Below are 26,194 nucleotides of genomic sequence, written 5' to 3'. Positions count from 1 at the left end.
GTTAGTTAGGATGGTCTCGATCTCCTGACCTCAGGATCCTCCCGCCTCAGCATCCCAAAGTGCTGGGATTACAGGCATGAGCCACCGTGCCTGGCCGCATCTCAGTCTTTTCCTAAACTAGCCTAGGTGCAGACTATTCTGTTTTCAAAGACTTGTATTCATCTATTCATTTATTTAACAAATACTTATTAAATATATACTAAGTGCCAAGTTTTCAGCTATATCTTGGGAATATAATAACAAATCCTGAAGGTCAGGGAGCTCCTAGTTCCCCAGAGGAGATATCATAAATTAAAATACCCTTGTGTTTTGGGACTAAACAATGTGAAGGGAAAGAAACCATTATTTTCTGAAGTATTATTACACACCAGGGACATTTAGAGGGATATTGCTAACCATGCTTTCTAATATCTTCTCACTCTACACCTGCTTATTTTTTTCACCTGGTTTTATTTTTCTTCATCCTCACCTGATGTCATCACCGCTCTATCCCCAGCTCTGAGAGGTAGCTGGCACATAGTTGGTTATTGGTGGTCATCGCATGAATAAATCTAAAAGATAGAAATTCTGGTTTTACAAAAGAGACCAAGCCTTATAACTTAAATGATTTACTGCTCGCGATTGTGCAACTTTTAAGTCACAAATCTGGGATTTAAACCTAGGTGTGAAGGCAAAGTCCATGGTCCCTCTGCAAGCGCTCCTCTAAATGCATGTCTTCACAGAGCTATTAACCCCTCCTTTTTTGTTTAACACTGTTACGTAAAAAGAAAAAAAAAAAACTAAGCTGGCAGTTACAGAAAAGTTATTGCCTTCAAGAACCTGACAGTCTAGTTAGGAAGAAAAATATCTAGAAATCTAACAAGCGTAAAGCAGTGTCTAGATAAGGAGGGAACCTCACAGGCAGTGACAGGAGAGGAGGGTGAGCTGGGCCTGGTGCTGGGCTGATGAGCACTTTGACTTGGCAGGAGGTCTGTTGTCTGTGGAACAAGATCAGTAAATTGCTTGTACAATGCTTCTCTCCCATCATTGAATCTGAATCCCTGTTACCATTCAATGCCTGAAAATAATAGATTCTTCTACCTTTTAGCATAGAGGAGATGGTGGAAGGTGACAGAAGAAAGGCACATGTTGAAGAGAGTGTGGAGAGTTTGTGGGTTGAGATGAAGAGGTAGGAGGCTGGCATGGCGGCTCATGCCGGTAATCCCGGTGCTTTGGGAGGCAGAGTCCAGCGGATAGCTTGAGGCCAGGAGTTGGAGAACGGTCTGGGCAACATAGTGAGATCCTATCTCTTAAAAAAAAAAAAAAAATAGTGGAGCTTGGTGGCGCACGACCAAAGCCCTAGCTACTCTGGAGGCTAAGGCGGGAGGACTACTTCAGTCCAGGAGTTCGAGGTTACAGTGAGCTATCAGCATGCCACTGCACTCCAGCCTGAGTGACAGAGCCAGCGGCTGTCTCTGAAAAGAAGAAGAAAAGATAGAGAAAGACAGTTGGAGGAACTGAGGTTGTTTTCCATAGGAAAGAGAGAAGGTATGGGGGTGGGAGAGGATGAAGTGAGGAGCTAACTTCAAGAAATCTCATCCAGAAGTTCGTGGAGTGCCCTTACACTTACTGGGAAATGTCTTCATTTCCTGCACTTGGAGGATTGTTGTCTCTTGCTGGAGGAGAGGATTTAGATTTATTCTCCTGGGGAACAAACGATGGACTCAAAGGCTAAAAGCCTAGCGGAAACACATTTTTACTTAATACAAAGAATTTAAAAGGAGCTGCACGCACTGTCTCAGGCGGTGGTGAGCCTGTTTCAAACGGAGGCAGGCTGACTTCCTGAGGAACCAGCCCCTAGGGGCTTGACGCCCTGATCCCGGGTCGCTGGCCGGGGGCGGAGACCGGGACAGCGAACTGAGTGTGCAAGCGCCAGGGGTTCCAGCTGCACGTTCCAGGCTCTCCGGGGCGCTGCAGGGCGGGACAAGGAGAGCTGCGGGGAGAACGCCTGTGGCTGGGTCCGGAGGTGCGGGTGCGGCGCGGGACAAGCGGGCAGCATGCTCAGGGCCGTCGGGAGCCTACTGCGCCTCGGCCGCGGGCTAACAGTCCGCTGCGGCCCCGGGGGGGCCTCTCGAGGCCACGCGGCGGCCTGCACAGGCTCTTCCGCCCCGGGGTCTCCCCTGCTACTCCAGCGGCGGGGCCCCCAGCAATTCTGGGCCTCAAGGTCACGGTGAGCCAGCGCTCGGACGGGGAGGACCTGGGAGCGGGGAGGTTGCGGGAGGGCAGCAAGGAGCCGGCCCGGGAGTCGGTTTGAGGGCGCGCTGATCCTCCGTGCCGGTCAGTCAGTTCCCTCGCCCATCTGGGTTGCTTTCGCTGCAGGGGAGATGCACCGAGTTCCCGCGCAGCGCCGGCCTTCGCAGTTCGACAAAAAAAATCCTGCTGTGGACGGGGCGTTTCAAATCGATGGAGGAGATCCCGCCTCGGATCCCGTAAGTGTGGCGAGCGCCGCGCGAAAGAGAGTCGGTCCCCGGCCGCAAGGGTGAGGGGTCACCCACCTTCCGACCGCGGCCACCTAGGAGCGAAAGCAGCCGCAGTGCCAACACTTAGCAATAACACCCACCACACACGGAGTTCACCTACACACACCTCGCCTCCAGTGCGGTGTGTCAAGAGTCAACTAAGCTTTCAGGGAGATTGCAGAAGGTGGGTGAAAACTGAGAGGCTCAGGGGACACCAGCATCGCCCAGATTGCCGGTCCCCAGCAAGCCCCGAACGGGGAGGCAATGGGGCTCTTGTGCCAAACAGGCCACGGTCCTCGCGAGCATCCGGATGGCTGCGGGGACGCCAGACGGCAATCCACGCTTTGGCGGAGGCGCCCCCTACCCCACCCAAGGAAGGGGTTCCCTGATGTTGGCTTGCGGGGGGGCTGGGCGGGGCCGGGTCTCTGGAAAAAAAGCCGCATCCATGCGGCCTCCTCTTCTGGGGCAGGAGACGCCTGGCGGACGCGTTTCTGCAGCCCTCTAGGCTCCGGGTTTACTCAGGGTGGGACGCGCGGGAGTGTCATCACCATGGGCCTCTTCAGCATGCTAAACCCACCAAGACAGAAGATAAAACTCAAGCTAATAACTCCCCCTCTAGAGTAATGTAACCTGTAAATTAAATGCTAATAATAAGTAAATGTAACTTGTAAAAAAATCTTTCCAAAGTTTCTGTTTCTGCCAAGCCCAAAAACCTTTGCAGCATTTTTACAAGGGATTGGGTAAAAAAGAGAGGGATAGAAACTAAGAATAAAATCAATCTACTACTTTTTAAGTTTACCTTAAAAAAAATACTAAAGCCATAACGTGAAAGAAGGATTTTAGAGATTCTGTGCATTTGTACAATGTAATGAATGCCTATTAGAATGGAAAATGGAAACTGGGCCCATTTTTCTGTTTTTCACATGGTGCCTGCAATGTTATTGTTTATAAACAATTGCAGTTTATCAGTTAGCAAAGCATCTCAGATAGATGGGGGCGGGGTGGGAGAACATGGCGGGAAATGTACACTCAATAATGAATTCTGAAGCATTTTCGTTCTTTTATTGGAGCAAGTCACTAATTGGGAAATGGACATGGAATTTGAAATAACATTGCATTTGAATCCGTTTTCAGTATTTATTCAACTACAGAGGCACTTTCTAAGTTACTTTTCCTCGAGATCTATACACTCCAAACTACAGACTTAGCTGAAAGCAAAACTTAGCCTCACAAAAGTCTTTATCATCATAAGCTCTGGTTATCAAATTGTAATTGATGCCTGAAAATTTAATACATTAAATGCCAAACAAAAGTAAAAAATAATTAAAATTAAAAAGCCACCACCCTCAATTGGTTTGAATTTTTATTTCTAGTGGCCTAACCGAGCAATCAAGAGTGTAAAGAACCAACATTATTGTATATTGTTCGTCGAGAAAACCTATGCCCAGTATTGCATTTAACATAGCTGCATGTGTGAACAGACTCATTTTACAGAAACAATTTAATTTCCCCAAGATCATGGTCAAAAGATGTATTATAAGCAGGAATACTTCACTAAGAACAAGATGCCTATAAAAAGCATTGCAGTTTTGCATTGGAAACAAAAAGTATTTGAGTATTTTTCATTTTATTATTTTTCTACAATTTTTTAAGCATTACTATTTAAGAGAGAGATTCCTGTTAAACTGTCACACTTACAATGTAAACAGCTTTTACCTTTTAATGGACATATAATGAACAAGTGACCTATAATTTTTGTATCATACACTAATTATGTTTAATAATAACTGTACTTTGTCTTGTTTTTCTCAGTGCTAAACTAATTTGTTATAATAGATTAAAGACAAATGACTAGGTAAAAAAGATCAGAGCTTCTAAGTTCCATCTGGAATGAAAGTTAGCAGCAAATATAATCTAATAATTTCTCCATACTCACTAATTGGACCTGTTTGCAACTAACATCTTAAAACTTACATCATTCTGCCTAAAATCTAAAGAAAATAGGCTACATAGGAGCTTTCTATAGTCTTTCAACCAGTGGAAAAGTTCAAAAGTTTTCTATTTTTAAAAGAAAATGCAACTTTGTCTTTCTGGATTTTTTGTCAATGCAACTACACTCTATTTAAACTTCACATAGATAGAAAAGACTGCCAATGAATATATTCTTATGAATGAAATTCTTTATGCCTATTCATAAGCTGCCACTTCATATTATTGAAAATTGTTAAAGTTTATTTCAACGTAAAAGTCCCACAGGCATGATGGCTTTTGTATCACTACTTTGTAAGTAGTATTATTAAAATCTTGGACAACATGCGTAAAACTATGAATGAATAAGAATATCTAAAATTTAAGTATACCAAATTTCAGAATAATAATAACATGAAAATGAAGGTCTCTTTTATCTTTTTCTTTGGCAAATTATTGTGATTTTGATCACTTTTTTAAAAAAAATTATTGCAAAAGTCATGAAGGAAATATTTTTCTAACAGACATTCTCACGAACTGGATAATAGTGTCTTTTTGGGGTAGCATGTGAAGGGACAAGAGATTGGGAGGCCAGTGAAAAAAACAAAGTGATAAAAATGAGTTTAAAAAAAAAAAACCGTTCAAATGGCAAACAAAGCCTACTTAACAAAGAGGCTAAATATGCTTTAACTCTTCCTTGATCCAACTTAGTGAATAAAAAGAATGGAGAGCAAGTTGGCCTCTTTAGTAGTTATATTTTGTGGAATTAGAAACTAATATTCTATACAGTGGTTTCATAATGGCTAACATTAGTTTAAGATCTGAATAAATACTTGTTAATTTGAAATTAGTAAAAATAACCAGCGAGCATTTCAATGTCTTTCACATGAAAATGTCATCGAATGCAGTTTGCATTCAGGGAATTTTTTGGAATGTTTACAAGGCGAATTATCTATCATGCCTGTCAGAAAACCATATTACTTATACATATTTAACAAAATACACATCTTCATTTAGGCCAGAAATGATAGTCACTGCAAGAAACAAAGCTCGAGTGAAAGCTTGTTACATAATGATTGGACTCACAATTATCGCCTGCTTTGCTGTGATAGTGTCAGCCAAAAGGGTGAGTACCTCCTTAAAAGGGCAAGTCAGTTAAAAGGGTGAGTACCTCCAAAAGGGTGAGTACCTCTTTTTAAGTACCTCCTTAAAAGAGTATCTCACCAAAAGGGTGAGTACCTCCTTAGACCAAAGGGTGAATTTTAAGAAATGTCATGGACATTGTTCTCGATTCAGGATTACTGCTGTCTTTTAATATAAGAACAATTTTGTCTTTGAGACTTGAAGTCATATATATATAAAATACTGGAGACAAATTCGTTCATGGAAATTTGAGTCAACAAATCAACACTATATGACCGGGAGGGACAAATGCTTGTTTCAACTTAAAAACAAAAACAAGACAGTTTACACCCTGGTTAAAATCTGCAGAAGACAGAGAACTTTGTCGTTGAAGGTTATCCAGACTAGGTCATTCATTATATCAGGAACTCAATTAGCTGTTGCACAGAGATATGAACTAGTTAGAAATGCAAAGGTTGGAAGTGATTGCCAAGGTCATCTAGTGTGTCTGGATCCTGTATGTCAGCCCTTTCTTTGCCATTCCCAATGTATGGTTTCTGTTTAATACCTCTAGAGGGAAATTAAGAGCTGATTACCCTCTAATTTTGTTTTCTGCCTCCCAAAATCCTTCCATCTACTGGTCACTTTTTACCACAAAGAGCAGCCCCACAAGTATTTTGACATTTCTAACACATCCTTAAGAGTATTTGCTTCTTCAGTTTTAACCACTCTAACAACTTCTTTGTACCTTGGAGCTGTTCTCAACACACTTCATTTTAACAGTGCCCCTCCTCATCGTGGCACCTGCAACTGAAGCCATTAGACCTGGATTATAACATTTTTGGTTATGAACACTGCATTTCAATAGTGCATACATATCATTCATAATAGTTTGCTTGGCTCCATAAACCTCACTCTCTGGGCATATTTAGCTATTTACTATTCTGCCCACTTCTGCGATTCTGTCCTTTACTCCTCAGGTGCCCAAGTATATCTGAGCCCACTAACTTCACGCAGGGATTAGGACTTACAAGCCTACTGATATTATATAAATGTCTTTTCATTCCTATTAGCCTGGAAAAAAATCTATGCTATAAATGGTTCTCACCAAATGAGAAATTTTTTAATGTTTACTGAACTCAACACTCAAGCATGTAAATAAATAACTTTGATAATATTATGTTTTTAACCTAACCCTAAATAAATGACTGCCTGCCAAATTGATGATTCTCTAGTTTCTAGGAATATTTTGATTATTAGTGTATTGCCTCAGCTACATCAAAAAGATAAACATTAATTAGACAATTTGTGTACTTAGAATCACTCTCTAATAATTTATTTATAATGGCACTTTAATGTTTTTTAATGGTAATCACAAGTTTCCAAATGAGACATTAAGACCAATTACACTTAATATATATTTTATGAGCAAGTTGGCCTATTAGAGATCTACTGATGTCATCATTTTATTTTCAATACATATGATTTGAATTGAGGGAAAGATTTTTCTATTTCCTATTAAAATTCCATATTTCAAATATAATTCTATTATAAATCAATAGCCAGGGTTTTTCTCTGTGTGAATCTGACACAAAAAGTAGCAACTGAGAATAAATTGAGTTTTATGTATAGCATTAGTTATTGCTGTTTCCTCTTCTCCAAAAGTGTGACAGCAAACATCGATTTTCTATCATTAATACACTAAACACTTTTGAGCACCTGAGACATGCCAGGCACTCTGCATTTTATTATTAGAATATCATGGAATTAAAATACAGGTATTTTGTAGTAGGGAAAATGGAGAGTGATCAAGTAAACACATAACTAAAAAGATCTGAGGAATTCTTAGTGCAATGAAGGAAAGGAACAGGATGATAAAATAGTAACACTCTAGGAGAGGCCATTTTTGATGGAGTGGTCAGGCAAGTCCTCTGAGGAGGATGAGAATAAGCTAGCCATGAGAAGACCAGGGGAAGGAAAGAACAGCATGTGCAAAGCTTAGAGATGAGAAAGGGTCTGGTGTGTTAAGAAATAAAAAGGAGCTAGTGTGGATGGAGTATAATGAGCAAAGAGAAGATGGTATGAAACAGGGAGAGTCCAGATAGTATCCGGCCTATGGGTCACTGCAAATAGTTCAGGTTTTTAAAAATACATTGGGGAATCCAATGAAGAGTTTTAAGCAAGATATGAAAAGATTTAAAAATTTTCACTCTCCTCTTTATTCAAAACCCAGTGAAAGATCAGAAATAAGGTCCCTACTTAAAATAGCAACAAACAAATAAAAAAGCTAAGGCACGTAAGAATGAAATTAAAAATCATGCAATATCTATATAAAGGCAACTTTTAAACACTACCAGTGGTCACAAGAGAAGGTATAACCTAAGAAATTTTTATTTGGAATAGGAAGACTTGACATTTTAAAGACAGCAAACTTCTCTAAGTCTGTAAAGTTGACATGACTGCAATAAAAATAGCAATAGGATTTGTTTTGGTAGACAAACTGAGTCTAAAATTCATATACAAAAATAAGCAAAATATACAAGAAATACTAAAAATAATAGTTCTAAGGGAGGACTAGCTCTAAAATATATTAAAACAAAACAACAACAATAATTAAAACTGCAGTACTGACATACAAATAGGCAACTTAATAGAACTGAATTCACATCACATAAATAACCCACTACATAGGGATTTAATATATGAAATAGTGACTCTGTATATGAGCGGAGAAAGATAAATTAGTCAAGAAATGATTTTGGGACATTCCAACTATACTTTCCACATAAAATAAATTGCAGTTGGATATAAGATTTTCACATTAAATGCGAAGCCTTAAAATCACCAAAAGAATATATGAGAGAATTCTTTAGAGTAGTTGGGCAGACATTTCTAAATATAGAACAAAACTGAGAAGCTATACAAAAGAAAAGATAGGTAAATTTAATCATGTAAATGTATTTAAAATTCTGCTTGGTAAAAAAGTGCCATAAATAAAGTAAAAACACAAATGACAAACTGGGAGAAATACAAAATAGATCACAAACTAAGAGCTAATTTTCTTAAATTATAAGGAGCTGCACTAAATAAAACAGCAACAACCTTTTATTTAAAAAAAAATGGGTAAAAGATACAAAAAGGCAGAGTTTGCAGAAAATGAAATGCACATGCCTCTTAAACACAGGAAAAGAAGTCTAGCCGTCCAACTATCTCATGCTTTCTGTCTCCTCGGACCTTACACTTCCACAGTCCTCCCCATTGATGACCTTTCCTTCCACCTCACTGAGAGAATTGTAGCAGCCCAAGGAGCAATTTCCAGTCTTATGACACATAATCCTGTATATTTTGCTTTTCTGCCTATTATAAATGATCCTTGCTCCAATCTAGAAGCTCTTATTAATTGTGCTGTGGATCCCATTCCATTTTGCCTTTTCAGGGATTTCATTCCAGGAATTCTCAGGTTTCTTTGCTCGTCATTAGTTTTATTTCTTCTCTACTGTATCATTTTTTATCAAAACATAGAAATGTTTCTATTTCCCTCTTCAAAACCAAAAACAAAACTTCTTTTGATATAGCTGCATTTCTCTGTGGCAAACCTTTTCAGTAGACCTGTCTATATACACTGTCTCTGATTTCCTGTCTCATTCCCTGTTTGATCAGGCTCGTGCCTCAAACCCTCCACCAAACTGCTGTTTTCAAGGTCACCAATGATACACTCATCTTCATTGACCTATCAGCATTTGACACAGTTGGTCTGTCCACCTCTTTTTTCTTTAATTTACATAAATTGTGTTTTGCTTGTGTTGTTTTTTCTTTTCTTTTTTTCTTTTTTGTCGGCGGGTTGGGGGGATGTGGAGGAGGACAGGGTCTCACTCTCACCCAGGCTGGAGTGCAGTGGCACGATCTTGGCTCCCTGCATCCTCTGCCTGCCAGGCTCAAGGGATTCTGCAGGCTCAGCCTCCTAAGTAGCTGGGACCACAGGTATGAATGAGCATGCCTGGCTAATTTTTTGTATTTTTTGTAGAAATTACTTTTTGCCATGTTACCTAGGTTGGCCTCAAACTCCTAAGCTCAAAGTGATCCTCCTGCCTTGGCCTCTCAAAGTCCTGGGATTACAGGCATGAGCCACTGCATGCATCCAATCAATTGCACTTTGTTTGTGAATGACACAAAAACACTTTCCCTAAAATTGTATTAATATGTATGACACATAATATACCATATTATATATTAACATAATATTTTCATGTAATAACAATATAATTGAAATGCTTTATTATTGTCTATAATTTTGCAATTTTATATTCGTTATAATATTGTAATTGAAAATATGCCACATGTTGTTGGTACATAGATCTAGTAAAAGAAATATCTCTTTAGCTGTGATTACTAAATGGTGGTGCTAATACTTAATTTTATCCACCAACTATGCCAAAGCTTTTGTTGAAATGTGCCCAGTAATTTCTTACCCTCCCTGATGTTCTTCAGCTATTTCATTCTTGCAAAATAATTGGAAGATATAGTAGTTTTGAATTTTGTACCAAATGGATTCAAAACCCCATAAATTGTTTAGAGACTTTGTTTAAGCTTACAAGATTATCCATATAAGTATTTAAAGATGCCATGTCATTTTCTGGCCAAACAAGAAACCATTCTTATTTATTAATATCTATTCTAACAGTATTGAAATGAATGAAAACAGGCATACCTCAGAGATATTGTGGGTTCAGTTCCAGACAACCACAATAAAGTGAATATTACAGTAAAGTGAGACAGGCCAATTTTTTGATTTCCCAATGCATATAAAAGTTATGTTTACAGTACACAATGAGTTGTAATCTTCTTGCTGGTGGAAGGTCTTGCTTTGATGTTGATGGCTGCTGACAGATCAGGATGGTGGTTGCTGAAGGTTGGGGTGACTGTGGCAATTTCTTAAAATAAGATGACAATGAAGTTTGCCATATCAGTTGACTCTTTCTTTCATGAAAGATTTCCATGTAGCATGCAATGCTGTTTAACAGCATTTTCCTCACAGTAGAACTTCTTTCAGATTTGGAGTCAGTTCTCTCAAACCCTGCCACTACTTTATTAACTAAGTTTATGTGATATTCTAAATCCTTTGCTCTAATTTCACCAATGCTCACAACACCTTCCCCAGCAGTAGTTTCCATCTCAAGAAACCACTTTCTTTGCTCATTTGTAAGAAGTAACTCATCTTGTGACAGTTTTATCATGAGATTATAGCACTTCAATTTTGTCTTCAGGCTCCACTATTAATTCTAGTTCTATTGCTATTTCCATCACATATGCAGTTACTTCCTCATACTTCCTCCACTGAAGCCTTGAACCCCTCAAAGTTATCTATGAGGATTGGAATCAGCTTTGTCTGAACTCCTATTAATGCTGACCTCCTCCTATGATTCACAAATATTCATAATGGCATCTAGAATGGTGACTCCTTTCCAGAAGGTTTTCAATTTACTTTGCTCAGATCCATCAGAGGAATCACTATCTATGGTAACTATAGCCTTACAAAATGTATTTCTTAAATAACAAGACTTGAAAGTTGAAATGACACCTTTTTCCATGGCTGAAGAATGGATGTTGTATTAGCAGTCACGAAAACATTAACCTCCTTGTAAATATCCATAAGAATTTTTGAGTGACCAGGTGCATTGTCACTGAGAAGTAATATTTTGAAAGGAACCTTTTTTGTTCCTGAGAAGTAAGTCTCAACAGTGAGCTTAAAGTATTCAGAAAGCTATGTAAGCAGATATGCTGTCACCCAGGCTTCATTGTTCCATTCATGGCACAGGCAAAGTAGATTTACTATAATTCTTAAGAGTCCTAGGATTTTCAGAATGGTAATGAGTATTGGCTTCCACTTAAAGTCGTCAGCTGCCAATAGCTCCTAACAAGAAAGTCAGCCTGTCTTTGAAGCTTTAAAGCCACGCATTGACTTCTCTCTATCTCTGAAAGTTCTAGATGGCATTTTCTTCCAATATGAGGCTATGTTGTCTTCATTGAAAAACTGTTTTTTAGCATAGCCTTCATCAACGATGTTAGCTATAATAGATCTTCTAGATGACTTGCTGTAGCTTCTCTATCAGCACTTGCTGCTTCACCCTGCACTTTTATGTTATGGAGAGAGCTTCTTTCCTTCAGCCTCATGAACCAACCTCTGCTAGCTTCCAACTTGTCTTCTGCTGCTTTCTCACCTCTCTCAGCCTTCACAGAACTGAAGACAGTTAGGGCTTTGCTCTGTATTAGGCTTTGGCTTAAAGGAATGCTGTGGCTGGTTTGATCTTCTTTCCAGACCACTAAAACAGTTTTTATATCAGTAATAAGGCTGTTTTGATTTATTTAGATGTTCACTGGAGTAGCACTTTTAATTTTCTTCAATAACTTTTCCTTTGCATTCACAACGTGGTCAACTGTTTGGCACAAGACGCCAAGCTTTTGACTTATCTTGGTTTTCAACATGCCTTTTTTCACTAAGCTTAATCATTTCTAGTTTTTTAAAGTGAGAGATGTACAACTCTTTCTTTTACTTGAACATGTAGAGGCCATTATAGGGCTATTAATTGGCCTAATTTCAATATTGTTGCATCTCAAGGAATAGGGAGGCCCAAGCAGAGGGAGAGAAATGGGAGACTGGCTAGTGGGTGATGAGAATACATACAATGTTTATCAATTAAGTTTGCTCTTTTATATGGGCACAACTTGTGGCACCCTAAAACAAGTACAGTAGTACCAACAGCAATCACTGATTACACATGACCATAACAGATGTCATGAAAATGAAAAAGTTTGAAATATTGCAAAACTTAGCAAAATGTGAGAGACATGAAGTGAGCACCTGCTGTTGGAAACATGGAGCCTATAGACTTGTTCCATGCAAGGTTGCCACAAACCTTCAATTTAAATAAAAAGAAGAAAGAAAGAAAGAAAGGCACAATAAAGCAAAGCACAACAAAGTGAGATGTGCTTTTATATTCTTCTGTATTATAGAATGGTCACAGGTTCTTCAAGATATCTCTAACTTCTGACATAGGAATTCTCTATTCCTCAACTATTCTATTAAATGTTAGCAGTTTTTCTTTTTAAGAAAAGATGAAATGTGTTGCTATTGCTTTCTTGACCTCAGTGGACATTGTAGTTCTTATCCTACTTTGAAGACTGTTTATTTAGACTCAATATGACACTACGTTTGGATGCTTGGGTACTGATAAATCTCATTACATTTTGGAGAGGCAGTTGACAATTATGCTGATTAGCAAATATTTTCTTCTGCCGAATCAGTGTCTTCCCTCCCTTGGATTCTGCTCAATCTGAGTTCAATCTACTGGAGCTGCTGAAATATGTCTAGGTTGAGAATATCAGGATTATAAAGGAATTTGGTCTACCTACACCTCAAAGTCACCCCTCTACAGGAATTCTGGCACACAGTAGCCAGTCTCCCCATTCTTCAACCAAAAAAAGAATATTTTTGGCACATAGGGAAATAGCTGGTTATAAATGGATATATGAAAAACACTGGAATAGGCCAATGTGGCATCTTTCACTTACCCTTTGTTGGAGAATGCATACTAGCCATTGTCCTTCCATAAAAATCCTCAGAAGCTCTGAAGTGAGAGCATTGGGAATGAAAATTGTTTATCTTTTATGAAACATTTTCTTCACTTGGTTTCCGTGGTACCACCCTCACGTAGGTTGTCTCTTGGCCACGTCTTCCAAGTTTACTCTGCCAGTTTCTCCTATTCTCCTGGACTTCATAATAGTGGAATCTCCCCATGGATCAGTCTTTAGTCTTTCCATTCTCTATCTATACCCACTCCCTTGATGATCTTACCAAGTCTTCTGGATTTAAATACCTTCTACATTCCAAGGACTCTCAAATTTATATTTCAGCTAATATCTTCCTTCTGCACTTCAAATTCGTATAGTCAGTTGCTTACTTAACATTTCCCTTTGGATGTCTAATGGACATCTCAAACTTAGTGTGTCAACAGTTGAACTCTAGATCTTCCCCCATACAACCCTAAGCCACTGCTTTCTGTACTGTCTTCCTCCTCTCAGTTGATATCCACTCTATCTTTCTAGCTGCTCATGGATAAGTCATCAGCAACCCCATTGGCTCCACTTTCAAAATATAGCCAAATTGGAGCACTCCTCAGTATCTCTCCTGACATACCAATATACATCTATTGCCTGGTTGATTGTAGTATCTTCTAAATGGTCCCACCACTGTCCCACTTCCCGTCCCCAATTCATTTTTCATTTTTAATAACAATGCATATACCTTAAAGAAATTGTGGCAGATGGAGATGGAGAAAAGGTTAGCAAGTTCAGATAAATTTGGAGAAGTAAAAAGAATGGAACTTTGTGGTGAATTCATTGTGGAAGCAGAAAAGAAAATGGAATAAAGAAGTGAAAAGGCCTGGGTTTTTTGACTCGAGGAAGTAGGTGGATGATACTGCCATTTATTGAGATGTGTATGGCTAGGGAAAGACTGGTAGGCAGGGGGAACAAAATATGTCAACTCTCTATTTTGGCTATATTAAGTGTGAGATGCACACTAGGTATCCATCAATATATATTAAATTTTTATTTATTTCCCTAAGGACTTTGTATGCCTTTCAGTTTGAGGACTTACAGCTTTCCTCACTTCTGAAAAAGTCTATGCTGTCATAACTTTGAATATGGCCTCTTTACCCATTCAGTCTATTCTCTCTTCCCATTATTAACATATGTTAGAACTTCTAATTCTATTCTCTCCTGTGTATTTCTATCTGAAATACAAATTTTTCCAGTTTCCAGAGAGTAACAGTTATATATATAATATATAAAACTATATATATATTTATATATTAATATAGTATATTTTTATATATTTACATATATTTATATTATATAAATATATATATAGTTTTATGTATTATATATATAACTATATATATATATATTTCTTCCCCCCTCCCCCACAGGCTGTAGAACGACATGAATCCTTAACAAGTTGGAACTTGGCAAAGAAAGCTAAGTGGCGTGAAGAAGCTGCACTGGCTGCACAGGCTAAAGCTAAATGATATTATAAGTAACAAAGTGTTCACCTGAATACCATCCCTGTCATCAGCAACAGTAGAAGATGGGAAAAATAGAATATTTACCAAAATATCTGCCATGGTTTTATTTTGGTAACAAGAAGCACAACGTCTTTTTTATTTTTACTTTTTAGTAAACTTTTACTGAAGTATACGATGCATTCAAAAAGTGGACAAAAGTGTATACAGTCTGATAGATATTTATGTCGTGAACACCTGTGTAACAACTTTCAAGGTGAAGATGTAGAATATCGGCAACACCTGAGAGCTTCATTCCTGCCTTTTCTCAGCCATTACCTCCCAAACATAGCAGTTTTTCTGACTTTCATCACCTTTGATTCATTTTGCCTGTTTTTGAACTTTATATAAATGGATTTGTACATTATGCACTTGTTTGTGTGGATTCTTTACTTGACATTAGTTATAAGGTTAACCCACAAATTGTGTGCACCATTAGTTCATCCATTGTTACTGCTGTATTCTGTTGATAAACATACCACAATTTATTTTGATATTTAGCACAGTTTCTGGCCACTACATATAATGCTAAAATGAGCACACTGTGTATGTCATTAAAATTAGGTTGAACTAATCTTTAAGGGCTCATTAAAATCAAAACTAATTTTCAACTAAAATTTCACTGTATTTAGCAACTGGGTAGTACCTCTGATTATTCTTTTCATAGTTTGTAACTAGGTGAAATAGGTTGAATTATTAATTCTAAAACCTATTCCTAAAATGGTAAAGTACTAAAACAGTAATAGCAATTTTAAAAACGACAAAAATGTTAGAGAAAGAAAATGGTATACATTAATGATCCTCAAACTTGTTTAGGCCCTAAAATAACTTTTTAAAATTACATATCTCATCCCTGCACATTTTTAACTTCACATTTGTTATTTTTTAAAACCATATATGTAAGTATTATAAAAGATATAACTTCTGGCATATTGTATAGTTCACGTGCTTTAAGTGTATTTTCCATCATAACCTTGAAGCTACATAATTAGCTCAATCAGTTTGTGGAGGATGTCTGCCTGTCCATTTTGAGGTACAAAGTCAGTTCTTATTGTCAAACTAATGAGCAAAATCAAACTTACACAGTCATGCATCATTTAATGATGGGGATACGTTCTGAGAAATGCATTGTTAGGTGATTTTATCATTGTATGAACATGAGAGTGTACTTACACAAACATAGATAGTGTTTATATTTTTATTTATATGTGCTTTTCATATGGAAAACCAAATGTCCCAGCACCATTACTGAATATCAGTCATGTCCCCTACTTGATCTGCAGTGCCAATACCAAGTGCCATATATCAGGCTTCTATGTATGCTCCCTATAATCTTGGGAACCACTGTTGTATATGTGGCTCATTCATCTTATACCAAAATGTAATTATGTGGCACATAACTATACTTTGTTAGAAAAAGGCTTACTTTGATTTGAAAATGAAAATGTTAATATATATTCCTGTGACAATAATCTCATTTTTGAATCCTAACTCTTAGAGAAGGCATGAAGCATTGTTATGAGTCTGTGTCTTGGATGAACCAAGGCACTGCTTCTTTATTTCTTTTTGATTTGTAAATTTGTACACAATAGATGTACATAAATTCAGGGTACATGGGATAACTTGATATATTCTTATAATGTGTAAAGATAAAATCAGTGTACTTGGGATATCTGTCACCTTAAATATTTGTCTTTATGCTAGAACCATTTGAATGATTCTCTTCCAGTTATTTTGAAATACACAATAGATCATTGTAAACTATAGTCACCCTACTGATCTATCTAACACTAGATCTTATTTCTTCTACCAAACCATATGTTTGTACCTGTTAGTCAACTTGTCTTCATTTCCCTCTCCCCACCACTCTCTCTGGCCTCTGGTAACCACCTGTCTACTCTCTGTCTTCATGAGATCCACTGTGGCACTGGCTGCTTTCACATTTTGCACAGTAACTCCTTTTGTTTTGCTCTCATGTAACTCTTACTCTGGAGCTATTAATTCTTAAATTATCCTTTGTCATCCAGGTTTTTGTATCACAGAGCAAAGCATGAGTAAGATTCAGAATGAGAGTGAAATGCTCTCTTTTTGAACAATAGTGTAAGGTTGGTTATGATGAGAGGTGAGAAAGGAGAACCATCAGACCACATTCTTGGGCATATACATTGTAGGAGGGAGTCCATATGGAGTTAAAATATCTGAAAATCAATTTCCTTAAAAATATACTATGCTTTAAAAGTCTTTTTATACCTTGACGACTCCTGGAATATTCTAAATATTATTGAGATACTCAGAGAATAAGAATGAATATGATGATTTCCATTTCTGGTTACATGGAAGATGAGATGTCTAGAGAAAGTCTTCCAGTATCGGACTAAATAATCTGGAGAAAGTATTTTTTTAAACATCTTTTAAAGTACTTGGTTAAACTGTTGGGAAAAGAAGGAAGATCCTTGTCATAGATAGTCACAGATAATAAAGTAAAAATCTAGAGTGTTAATAAGCATATCTGATGCTGCTGTTTGCCATGGGCATATCCAGTTATCCTAAGTGGTTATATGCTGGAGAGAATAGTCAAAAACATGAACCTGTAAAGGCTGCGAGAACATCCACACAAAGGCAGAATTCCAGAAAGGTTATACTTACCCATATGGTTGAACTGAAGTTTGGTAGTGGTGGGGTGCACATATCAGAGTTCTACCAGATAAATGGAACAATAGGAGATATAATGTCCTATTTCTCTGGTAGAATGTGTATCATATTCATCCTTATAAATATTCTCTTTGAGCTGTTCAATAATATTTAGAAATTTCTTGAGTCTTGAAGGTATAAAAAGACTTTTAAGGAGTAGCATATTTTTAAGAGAATTGAATGTGTGTGTGTTATACTTACATGTATGTATGTATATGTAAAAGATGATAGATGATAGATTAGATAGATAGATAGATAGATAGATAGATAGATAGATAGATAGATAGACAGACAGACAGACTATAGGAATTAGCTTATCTGATTGTGGCGGCTGGTAATTCCGAAATCTGTAGGGCAAGCCAGTAGGCTGAGAATTCTCTGGCAGAAGCTGAAGCTACAGTCCAAAGGCAACATTTTTTTTTTTTTCTTCCTCAGGGAAACCTCAGTTTTATTACTAAGGCCTTTCAACTGATTGGATAACACCTACCCAGATTATCAAAGTTACCTCCTTTAATTTGAGTTATCTGACTATAGATGCTTACCCAACTACAGAATACTTTCACAGCAACATTTAGATTAGTATTTAGTTGGAAACTGGGTATGGTAACCTAGCCAAATTTACACATAAAACCAGCCATCCCAGTGCTCCAGAGAGAGAGAGAGAGAGCAAGAGAGGAGAAATTTACTTATCATCTTGAGATCTAAATGAACAGTAAGAGAGACAGAGTAAACGAGAGAGAGAGAAACCTATCATGTTAATATCTAAACAAAAAAGAAAAAATAGAGGAAAAAATCTTTAAGAACACTTAACCATATTTGTCATTACATGTTTTTTGAGACCAGATTTTATGCCATCTGTGTTAACCACCCCCCCTACATAAGTCTACGCCAAGTATTTGGTTAAAAGTGCTCACAGCAGAATTTACTGAGGACTTAATGGAAGTGTTCTAAAACTGGCTTGTTGTAATGGACAACTGCACAAGTGGGTAAATTTACAAAGAAAAATGTACACATAAAATGGGTGAATTTTATGGTATACAAAAATTACAGTGGTATATAGAAATTATATGAAAATAAAACTGCTTTTAAAAGTAACCTGAACAACATACTATGTTTCCAAGGCTGGGACATGGTAAGTATTCTATGTTGCTGTTCTGAATAGAAGATAGTATGATCCTTGTGGAGGGAAATTGAACAGTTTCTAGCAAAACTGTACATGTTTATGGACCTAACAGTTTACAGTGATTTTCACTGTCATACTATTTGCAATAGCAAAGACTGAAAACAATTTAATTGTCCATCAGCAGAGGATTGATTCAATAAATAATGCTAGGTTCACACAATGGAATACTGTGCAGATGTGGTAAGAAATGAAGAGCTCTGCATCCTGCTATGGAATGAACTACAGAATAGAGTTAAGTGAGAAAAGCACATTGGAGGAAAGCATATGTAGTATTCAGTAAAGGGAGGGGAGCTATGAATGTATTTATTATTATATTTTTAAAAATGGAAGTATAAACCAAGAAAAAGTTTTTAATGTTATATATGGAAGAAAGGAAGAAATAGGTGGAGGAGGGAGTGATAAAAGTGAAACTTTTCTGAATATAACTTGTTTTATCCTTTTGAACAATGTAAAGGTCTTATATATTAAATTGTTTAAAAAAGTGGTCAGCTTTTTTAAAAAATCAAAACCAAAATTGAACAAATGAACCTGTGTATTAAATTGCTAGGATGACCAGATGGAGAGTAAATATTTCAAATGTTTTAAAAATATTTCTAGTGATATATACCAGATATACACATATAGCGATATTTTAAAAAGATATCCCCTCCCCATCTCCCAGAAAACATTTTCAGTAAGCAAATTGTGATGATTAATTTTAGGTGTCTACTTGACTAGATTAAGGAATATGCAGATAGCTGGTATAACATTATTTCTGGGTGTATCTGTGAGGGTGTTTCTGGAAGAGACTGACATTTGAATTTTGGGCTTTTAAAGAAAATGCACCCTCTGTGTAGACAGGAACCATCCAACCAGCTGAGGACTTAGAATAAAAAGGTAAAGGAAAGATGAATTCATTCTCTCTTATGGAGCTGGCACACCCGTCTTCTCCTGTCATTCATTGGTCATCAGACCTCCAGGTTCTCTAGCTTTGGACTCTAAGACTTGCAGAAGCCCCCTGGATTCTAGGGCTTTCACCCTTGCACTGAGAGTTATACCATCAGCTTTCCTGGTTCTGAGGCCTTCAGACTTGGACCAGGCCAGACTACCCACCTTCCTGGTTCTCCAGCTTGGAGATGGCCTATTATGAGACTTCTCAGCTTCCATAATTGCATAAGCCAATTCCCCTAATAAATCCCTTCTCATGTGTCTATCTATTGTTATTAGTTCTCTCTGGATAATCCTAATACACATACTATTAATGATAATATTGGTATTGTTAATATGACAACCATACAAATATATATATATATGTAATATAATATGATACAGCAAGTAACACACACACACTTTTTGGGCCAGGCACAGTGACTCACGCCTGTAATCCTAGCACTTTGGGGGGCTGAGGTGGGCTGATCACCTGAGGTCAGGAGTTCGAGACCAGCCTGGCCAACATGGTGAAACCTTGTCTCTACTAAAAATACAAAATATTAGCCGGGCATGGTGGCACATGCCTGTAATGCCAGCTACTCAGGAGGCTGAGGCAGGAGAATCGCTTGAACCCAGGAAGCAGAGGATGCAGTGAGCCAAGATTGTGCCACTGCACTCCAGCCTGGGCAACAAGAGCGATACTCTGTCTCAAAAGAAAAAAAAAAAAAAAAAGCCACATGTGACGGCTCACGCCTGTACTCCCAGCACTTTGGGAGGCCAAGGCGGGTGGATTACCTGAGGTTGGGAGTTTGAGACCAGCCTGACCAACATGGAGAAACCCCATCTCTACTAAAAATACAAAATTAGCCGGGCATGGTGGTGCATGCCTGTAATCCCAGCTACTCGGGAGGGTGAGGTAGGAGAATTGCTTGAACCTGGGAGGTGGAGGTTGCAGTGAGCCGAGGTCGGGCCATTGCACTCCAGCCTGGGCAACAAAAGCGAAATTCCATCTCAAAAAACAACGACAACACCACCACCACCACATTTTTCCTAGTTCTGTCCATTGATAGCAATGGACAACGCAGTAGTAATATGCAGTTCTAGCACCCAGATCTTGGTTTCTAAATACTATTTCATATTAGAAGAAACCCAGGGCTCCCTCCTGAGTTGGCTTATTCCAGGTCTGGTACACGAAATACAGAAGATGGTCCTGGAACATCTGGCCATACAGAAAATAAGGAAGCTAATAAAGCTTTGGGTTCTATGTCTAGAACTAACCTGACAACAGTTCCACCAGCCAAAAACAGGAACATCAGCAAGAATAGTAACTGGAAAAGGTTGAACCTCTTCAAACAGATTTAAATCTGTGAGTTCAAAATAATAAAACAAAAACAAGAAACCAAGTCACTGTTGGAGAAGGCCAGGGAATCACATTATTTTGAAAACAGTTAAAGGAAGAAGTGAAATTGTCTCTGTTGCTGATGACGTGATGTTATACATAGAAAGCCCTAAAGTCTCTTCCAAAAAAACTGTTATAACTGATAAAGGAATTCAGTAAAGTTGCAGGATACAAAACCAGCAGCATTTCTATAAACTAACTACAAATTATTCAAAGAAGAAATTAAGAAACAAGTCCATGTACAATAGCACCAAAAAATACTTAAATCAACCAGAGAGGTAAAATATCTACATGCCAAAAACTATAAATAAAACATTGAGAAATGAAACTGAAGAAGACATAAATAGAAAGATATCCTGTGTTCATGGATTGGAAGAATATTGTTAAAATGTCCACAACTATCCAAAACAATCTACAGACTCAATGCAATCCCTAACAAAAGTCTAATGACATTTTCCACAGAAATAGAAAAACAAATTCTAAAATTGATATGGAACCACAGAAGACTCCAGATAGTGAAAGCAATACTGATTAAAAAGAACAATGCTGGAGGAATCACAGTATCTGATTTCAAAATATATTACAAAGCTATAGCAATCAAAATAACATGGTACTGGCATCAAAACAGACATATCAAGCAGTAGAAAAGAATAGAGAGCTCAGAAATAAACCCACATATCTATATGGTCAACTGATTTGTGACAAAGGTGCCAAGAACACCCAATGGAGAGAGTCTTTCAGTAAATGGTGTTGGAAAAACTGGACATCCACATGCAAAATAATGAAATAAGACTCTCATCTCACACTATGTAGAAAAATCAACTTGAAATAGATTAAAAACTTAAACATAAAACCTGAAACTGTAAAACTAGTGGAATAAAACAGAGAAAAGCTCTGTGACATTGGTATGGGCAATGATTTTTTGGATAAGAACTCCGAAGCACAAGCAACAAAAGAAAAAAGATAAATGATTACTTCTGAGAGAGGAGATAGAAAGATACTAGCTAGGCAAATAGTTAAGGCAAAAAGTTCTTGGCAGAACTTCCTTTCTAACAAAAAGCAGTCAAAGAAATCACTTTTTTTTTCCTAACAAAGAGCAGCCTGGAAGGTCAGGCTGCAAAGGAAACTTGAAGCTTGCATGGGGAGGATATCTGCAACTGCACCAATAGAAAGGGGTACCTGGGACCAGGCATGTCCACCATGGGGGCTCCACCTCCCCTCTTTTTTTAAGCACATGCACAGTAGGAAAGCAATGTGGAGTCACTCAGGCAAAGGACCCACAGCATAATAAAAGGTTGGGGTGGGGGATGCCAGAGATTCACATTCTATGCAGATAGCATACCTGGTCTTAACCAGTTTTTCATGCCCTATGAGATAAGATACTGTCTCCCCACTAACTGACTTATAAAACCCTTGCATTTCACTGCTGAATGGCACCCTTTTGGGACCCCTCTCTGCAACAAACAGTTGTTCTCTTTCTTTTGCCTATTAAATGTCTACTTCTGCTGTGACCTCACCCTTGGTGTGTGTGCATCCTTGATTTACTCGGCCATGAGACCAAGAACTTCCGATGCCACCCCAGGCAATGAGGCCATTTAACTTCCATCTAAAAAAAAAAAAAAAAAAAAAAAAATATATATATATATATATATATATATATAGCAAAGAAAACAATTGAGTGAAGAGAAAACCCATGGATTAGGAGAAAATATGTGAAAACTATGTATGTGATAAAGAGCTTCTATCCAAAATATATTAGAAACTCAACTCAATAGCAGGAAAATAAATTACCCAATTAAAAAATGGACAAAGGACCTGAGTAGACACTTATCCAAAGAAGACATTCAAATGGCCAAGATATATGAAAAAAATGCTTAAAATCACTAATCACAGGGAAATACAAATTAAAATTATAATGATATATCACCCCACATCTGTCAGAATGGCTATTATCAAAAAGATGAAAGATAAGTATTGGTGAGGATGTGGAGAAAAGGCACCTTTTGTACACTGTTGGTAGAATGCAAATATAGCTATTATAGAAAAAACGTACAGATGTTTGTCAAAAAATTTCAAATAGAATTACCATATAATCCAGCAATCCCACTTTTGAATATATATCCTAAGGACTTGAAATCAGTATTGCAAAGAGATATCTGCACCCACATGTTCATTGCAGCATTATTCACAATGGCCATGATATGAAAGCAACCTAACTGCCCATCAAGGAGGAATGAACAAAGAAAATGTGGTACATATACAAAATGGAATACTATCCATCTGGACAAAACGAGAAAATTCTGCCATTTACAACATGAATGAATCTGGAGGACATTATGCTGGGGGAAATAAGCCAGGAACAAAAAGACAAAACTGTGTGATCTCACTTACATGTAGAATCTAAACAACTCAAACTCATAGAAGTAGAGAGTAGAATGATGGTTACCAGATTGGGGATATGGAGGGGATGAGGAATTGGGAGACAGTCAAAGGGTACAAAGTTGTCAGTAAAACATATAGAATAGGTTTTAAAGATCCATTGCACAGCATGCTGACTATAGTTAGTAACCATGTATCGTATATTTCAAAATTGCTAAGAGTAGATTTTAGCCAGATGCAGTGGCTCAGCCTGTAATCCCAGCACTTTGGGAGACTGAGGTGGAGTGGGCAGATTGCTGGAGGCCAGGAGTTCTAGACCAGCCTGGGCAATATGGTGAAACCCCGTCTCTACTAAAAATACAAAAAACTAGCTGGACATGGTGGTGCACGCCTGTCATCCCAGCTACTTGGGAGGCTGAGGCATGAGAATCACTTGAATCTGTGAGATAGAAGTTGCAGTGAGCCGAGATCACGCCACTGCACTCCAGCCTGGGTGATGGAGTGAGACTCTGTTTTGAGAGGGAAAAAAGAGAGTAGATTTTAAATGTTCTCATCATAAAAAAGGGTATGTAAGGTGATAGATATGTTAATTAGCTTGATTTTTATCATTTCATGATGCAAATATATTTAAAAAACACAATATACCCCATATATACCATTATTTCTCAATTTAAAATAAAAAATACATTCATGAAAGAAAAAAAATGTCTAAACAAATGGAAAAGCAAAAAAAAAATTTTAAATACCATGTTAACATTAAACTAGTATTTCTGAATCTATAGTCACTGAGCTAACTACAATATCATCGTGATTAAGTAAGATTAAAATCTTTTTAATTTTTGAAATGTTGATTATACTTTAAAAACTCATTTGTACAGCTGATTATTTAAAATTGGAATTAATATCAATTAGTAGAGTTTGACATCTTTCAAAACATAGACTCTAGGGAGAATAATAAAAAGGGGTGTTTGTTCATTTTTTAAAAAAAGGATTTTTCCCCTTTTAAAGTAACCAGTATAATTCCCAATTCCAACAAAAAACTTAGTGGCAAATCCCCAGCACTAGGATAGATTTGACAGTTTTATGGGTACAACTGGAATATCCCTTCTTACGTAACAGAATATTATTTATATAAATTGTCCTCAACTTTCACACAGAAAAAGTGTTGTGATAGCTGTAAATTTTCCTTAATATATATGCTTCAAAATACAATATTGAAGGATTATCCTTTGAAAATTTTTAAATCCCACTCTAAGATGCAAGCAGGAATAGATATTCACTTAAATACAGTAAGCTGTGACAAATTACTGAGCTAGAAAGTCAATATTTTAAATTTTTATACTGAGAGGATTTTCCTATTTGTTGAACTTTTTAAATTGGTGTCTTCTCTTCATGTGATACATCAAAATTCTTAGGGCACAGTGAGACATAAAATAAAGTAGGTAAGTTCAAGTAGTGCTTTCAAAGATGTGATAGTTTTAAAACACACCAATATTTGTCTATTTTTGTGTGTCTTATTCTGTTAGGAGTTATATAAAAAATATCCTGCGGTTAGTACAACAGAAATCAGTATCAAATGAAGGAGAATTGTGTTATGTGGTAGAGGGATTTCCAAAAATGACTTGTACTTTGGGTTAAATATGTTTATTTAAAAAAAACTTTCTCCATAGACGTTTTAGATGTCTATTATTGATAGAAACTTGTGGTTCTTGATACTCCTGTCTACATTTCATGAGGTAGTTCACACATATCTTTTCAAGTGGAATGGGTAATGGCCAGTGTATTTGTTAAAAACTATATATATCACATGTGTTTACGTATGTATGAATGTATATTCTATACACACGTGTACTCTATTATCTTTCTGAGGCAATGTTAATGAATTACCATATGCACAGGAAAAAGAATAACTGTCATTTGATCCATGAATCTGCATTTGTGTTTTAGTATGTGTATATAAAAAATTATTTACCCAGTAATGTTATTTGACATTAAATTGCAACAAATAAAATTTATTGGTGCTAGTGGTTTGCATGATAAACACAAGTTTTTTGTGTATTTATGACCAGCACTTGTATTAGGTGAAGAGACAGTTACTCCTGTGGTTCAAGAAGGGGGAAAATAAAAGACTTGACTGTTTCATAAAAAGCATAAAACATTAATACACAAAGTAGATTCTTTTATTCTGGAATTGTGACTGAAGGACAGTCATGGGGATTAAGAACAATGCTTTAAAAACAAAAATCTTGTTTCCCTTCAGTTAAATCATTTCCTTCACTGTTTCCTATCTCATCTTTTTTGTTGTTTTTTGTTTGTTTTTTAACAGTAAATCCCAGAACAAAGGTTTAATAATCTTCTTTTCCATCGACTGACTGCTTTTTTGGATGGTAGGCATTCTCTGGTGCATTGGCTCAGAAGACTTCACCAGGGAAGCCCATGCTTCCCTTTCAATATGATCATGATATTTTTCATCTTGGCATAATATGGCTGCTGTGTCCTCATCCTTCAATGAAAAAGTCTGTCATTTCCACCACAAAGACCAAAGGGAAAACATTTTCAATTAAGTTTCAACTATTTTGTTAAAATTCACTTGTCAAGTACTCTGAAAATGTCAACTATTGTTCTGTTCTTTTAGCACATAAATGTACAAATTCTCATCTGAACCTTAAAAAAAAGACATAATTCTTAATTTCTATGCACAAAATAATGTAAAAAATATATAAAACATAAAAAATTATCACAACTATACGGAAAATTCAAAATTGACCAATCATCTTGGGAGATTTTAACACACTTCTCTTACAAACTGGCGAATTAAAAACTGATGAATTAAACAGACTGGTATGTAAAAGACATGAATCAATTAACAAAACACATTCTTTTCTTACATACATGGGCCATTTCACTAAAACCAACCCATACCAGA

The 26,194-nt window shown here is 37.1% G+C and overlaps 1 protein-coding gene across 1 annotated transcript; it reads left to right on the top strand.

Moving 5' to 3' along the window:
- The first annotated feature begins 1,181 nt into the window (after positions 1–1,181).
- Positions 1,182–15,074, top strand: FAM162B (family with sequence similarity 162 member B). Its single transcript, XM_025382378.1, has 5 exons — positions 1,182–1,197; positions 1,902–2,209; positions 2,359–2,468; positions 5,484–5,592; positions 14,576–15,074. The coding sequence occupies exons 1-5, from the start codon at positions 1,182–1,184 to the stop codon at positions 14,672–14,674; spliced, it is 642 nt and encodes a 213-aa protein (XP_025238163.1). The 3' UTR covers positions 14,675–15,074.
- The last annotated feature ends 11,120 nt before the right edge of the window (positions 15,075–26,194 follow it).

The sequence above is a fragment of the Theropithecus gelada genome, chromosome 4, assembly GCF_003255815.1.
Source record: "Theropithecus gelada isolate Dixy chromosome 4, Tgel_1.0, whole genome shotgun sequence".
NCBI classification, from domain to species: Eukaryota; Metazoa; Chordata; class Mammalia; order Primates; family Cercopithecidae; genus Theropithecus; species Theropithecus gelada.
The sequence above is the reverse complement of the archived record's forward strand: the minus strand, read 5'-3'. Positions and strand labels throughout refer to the sequence as shown.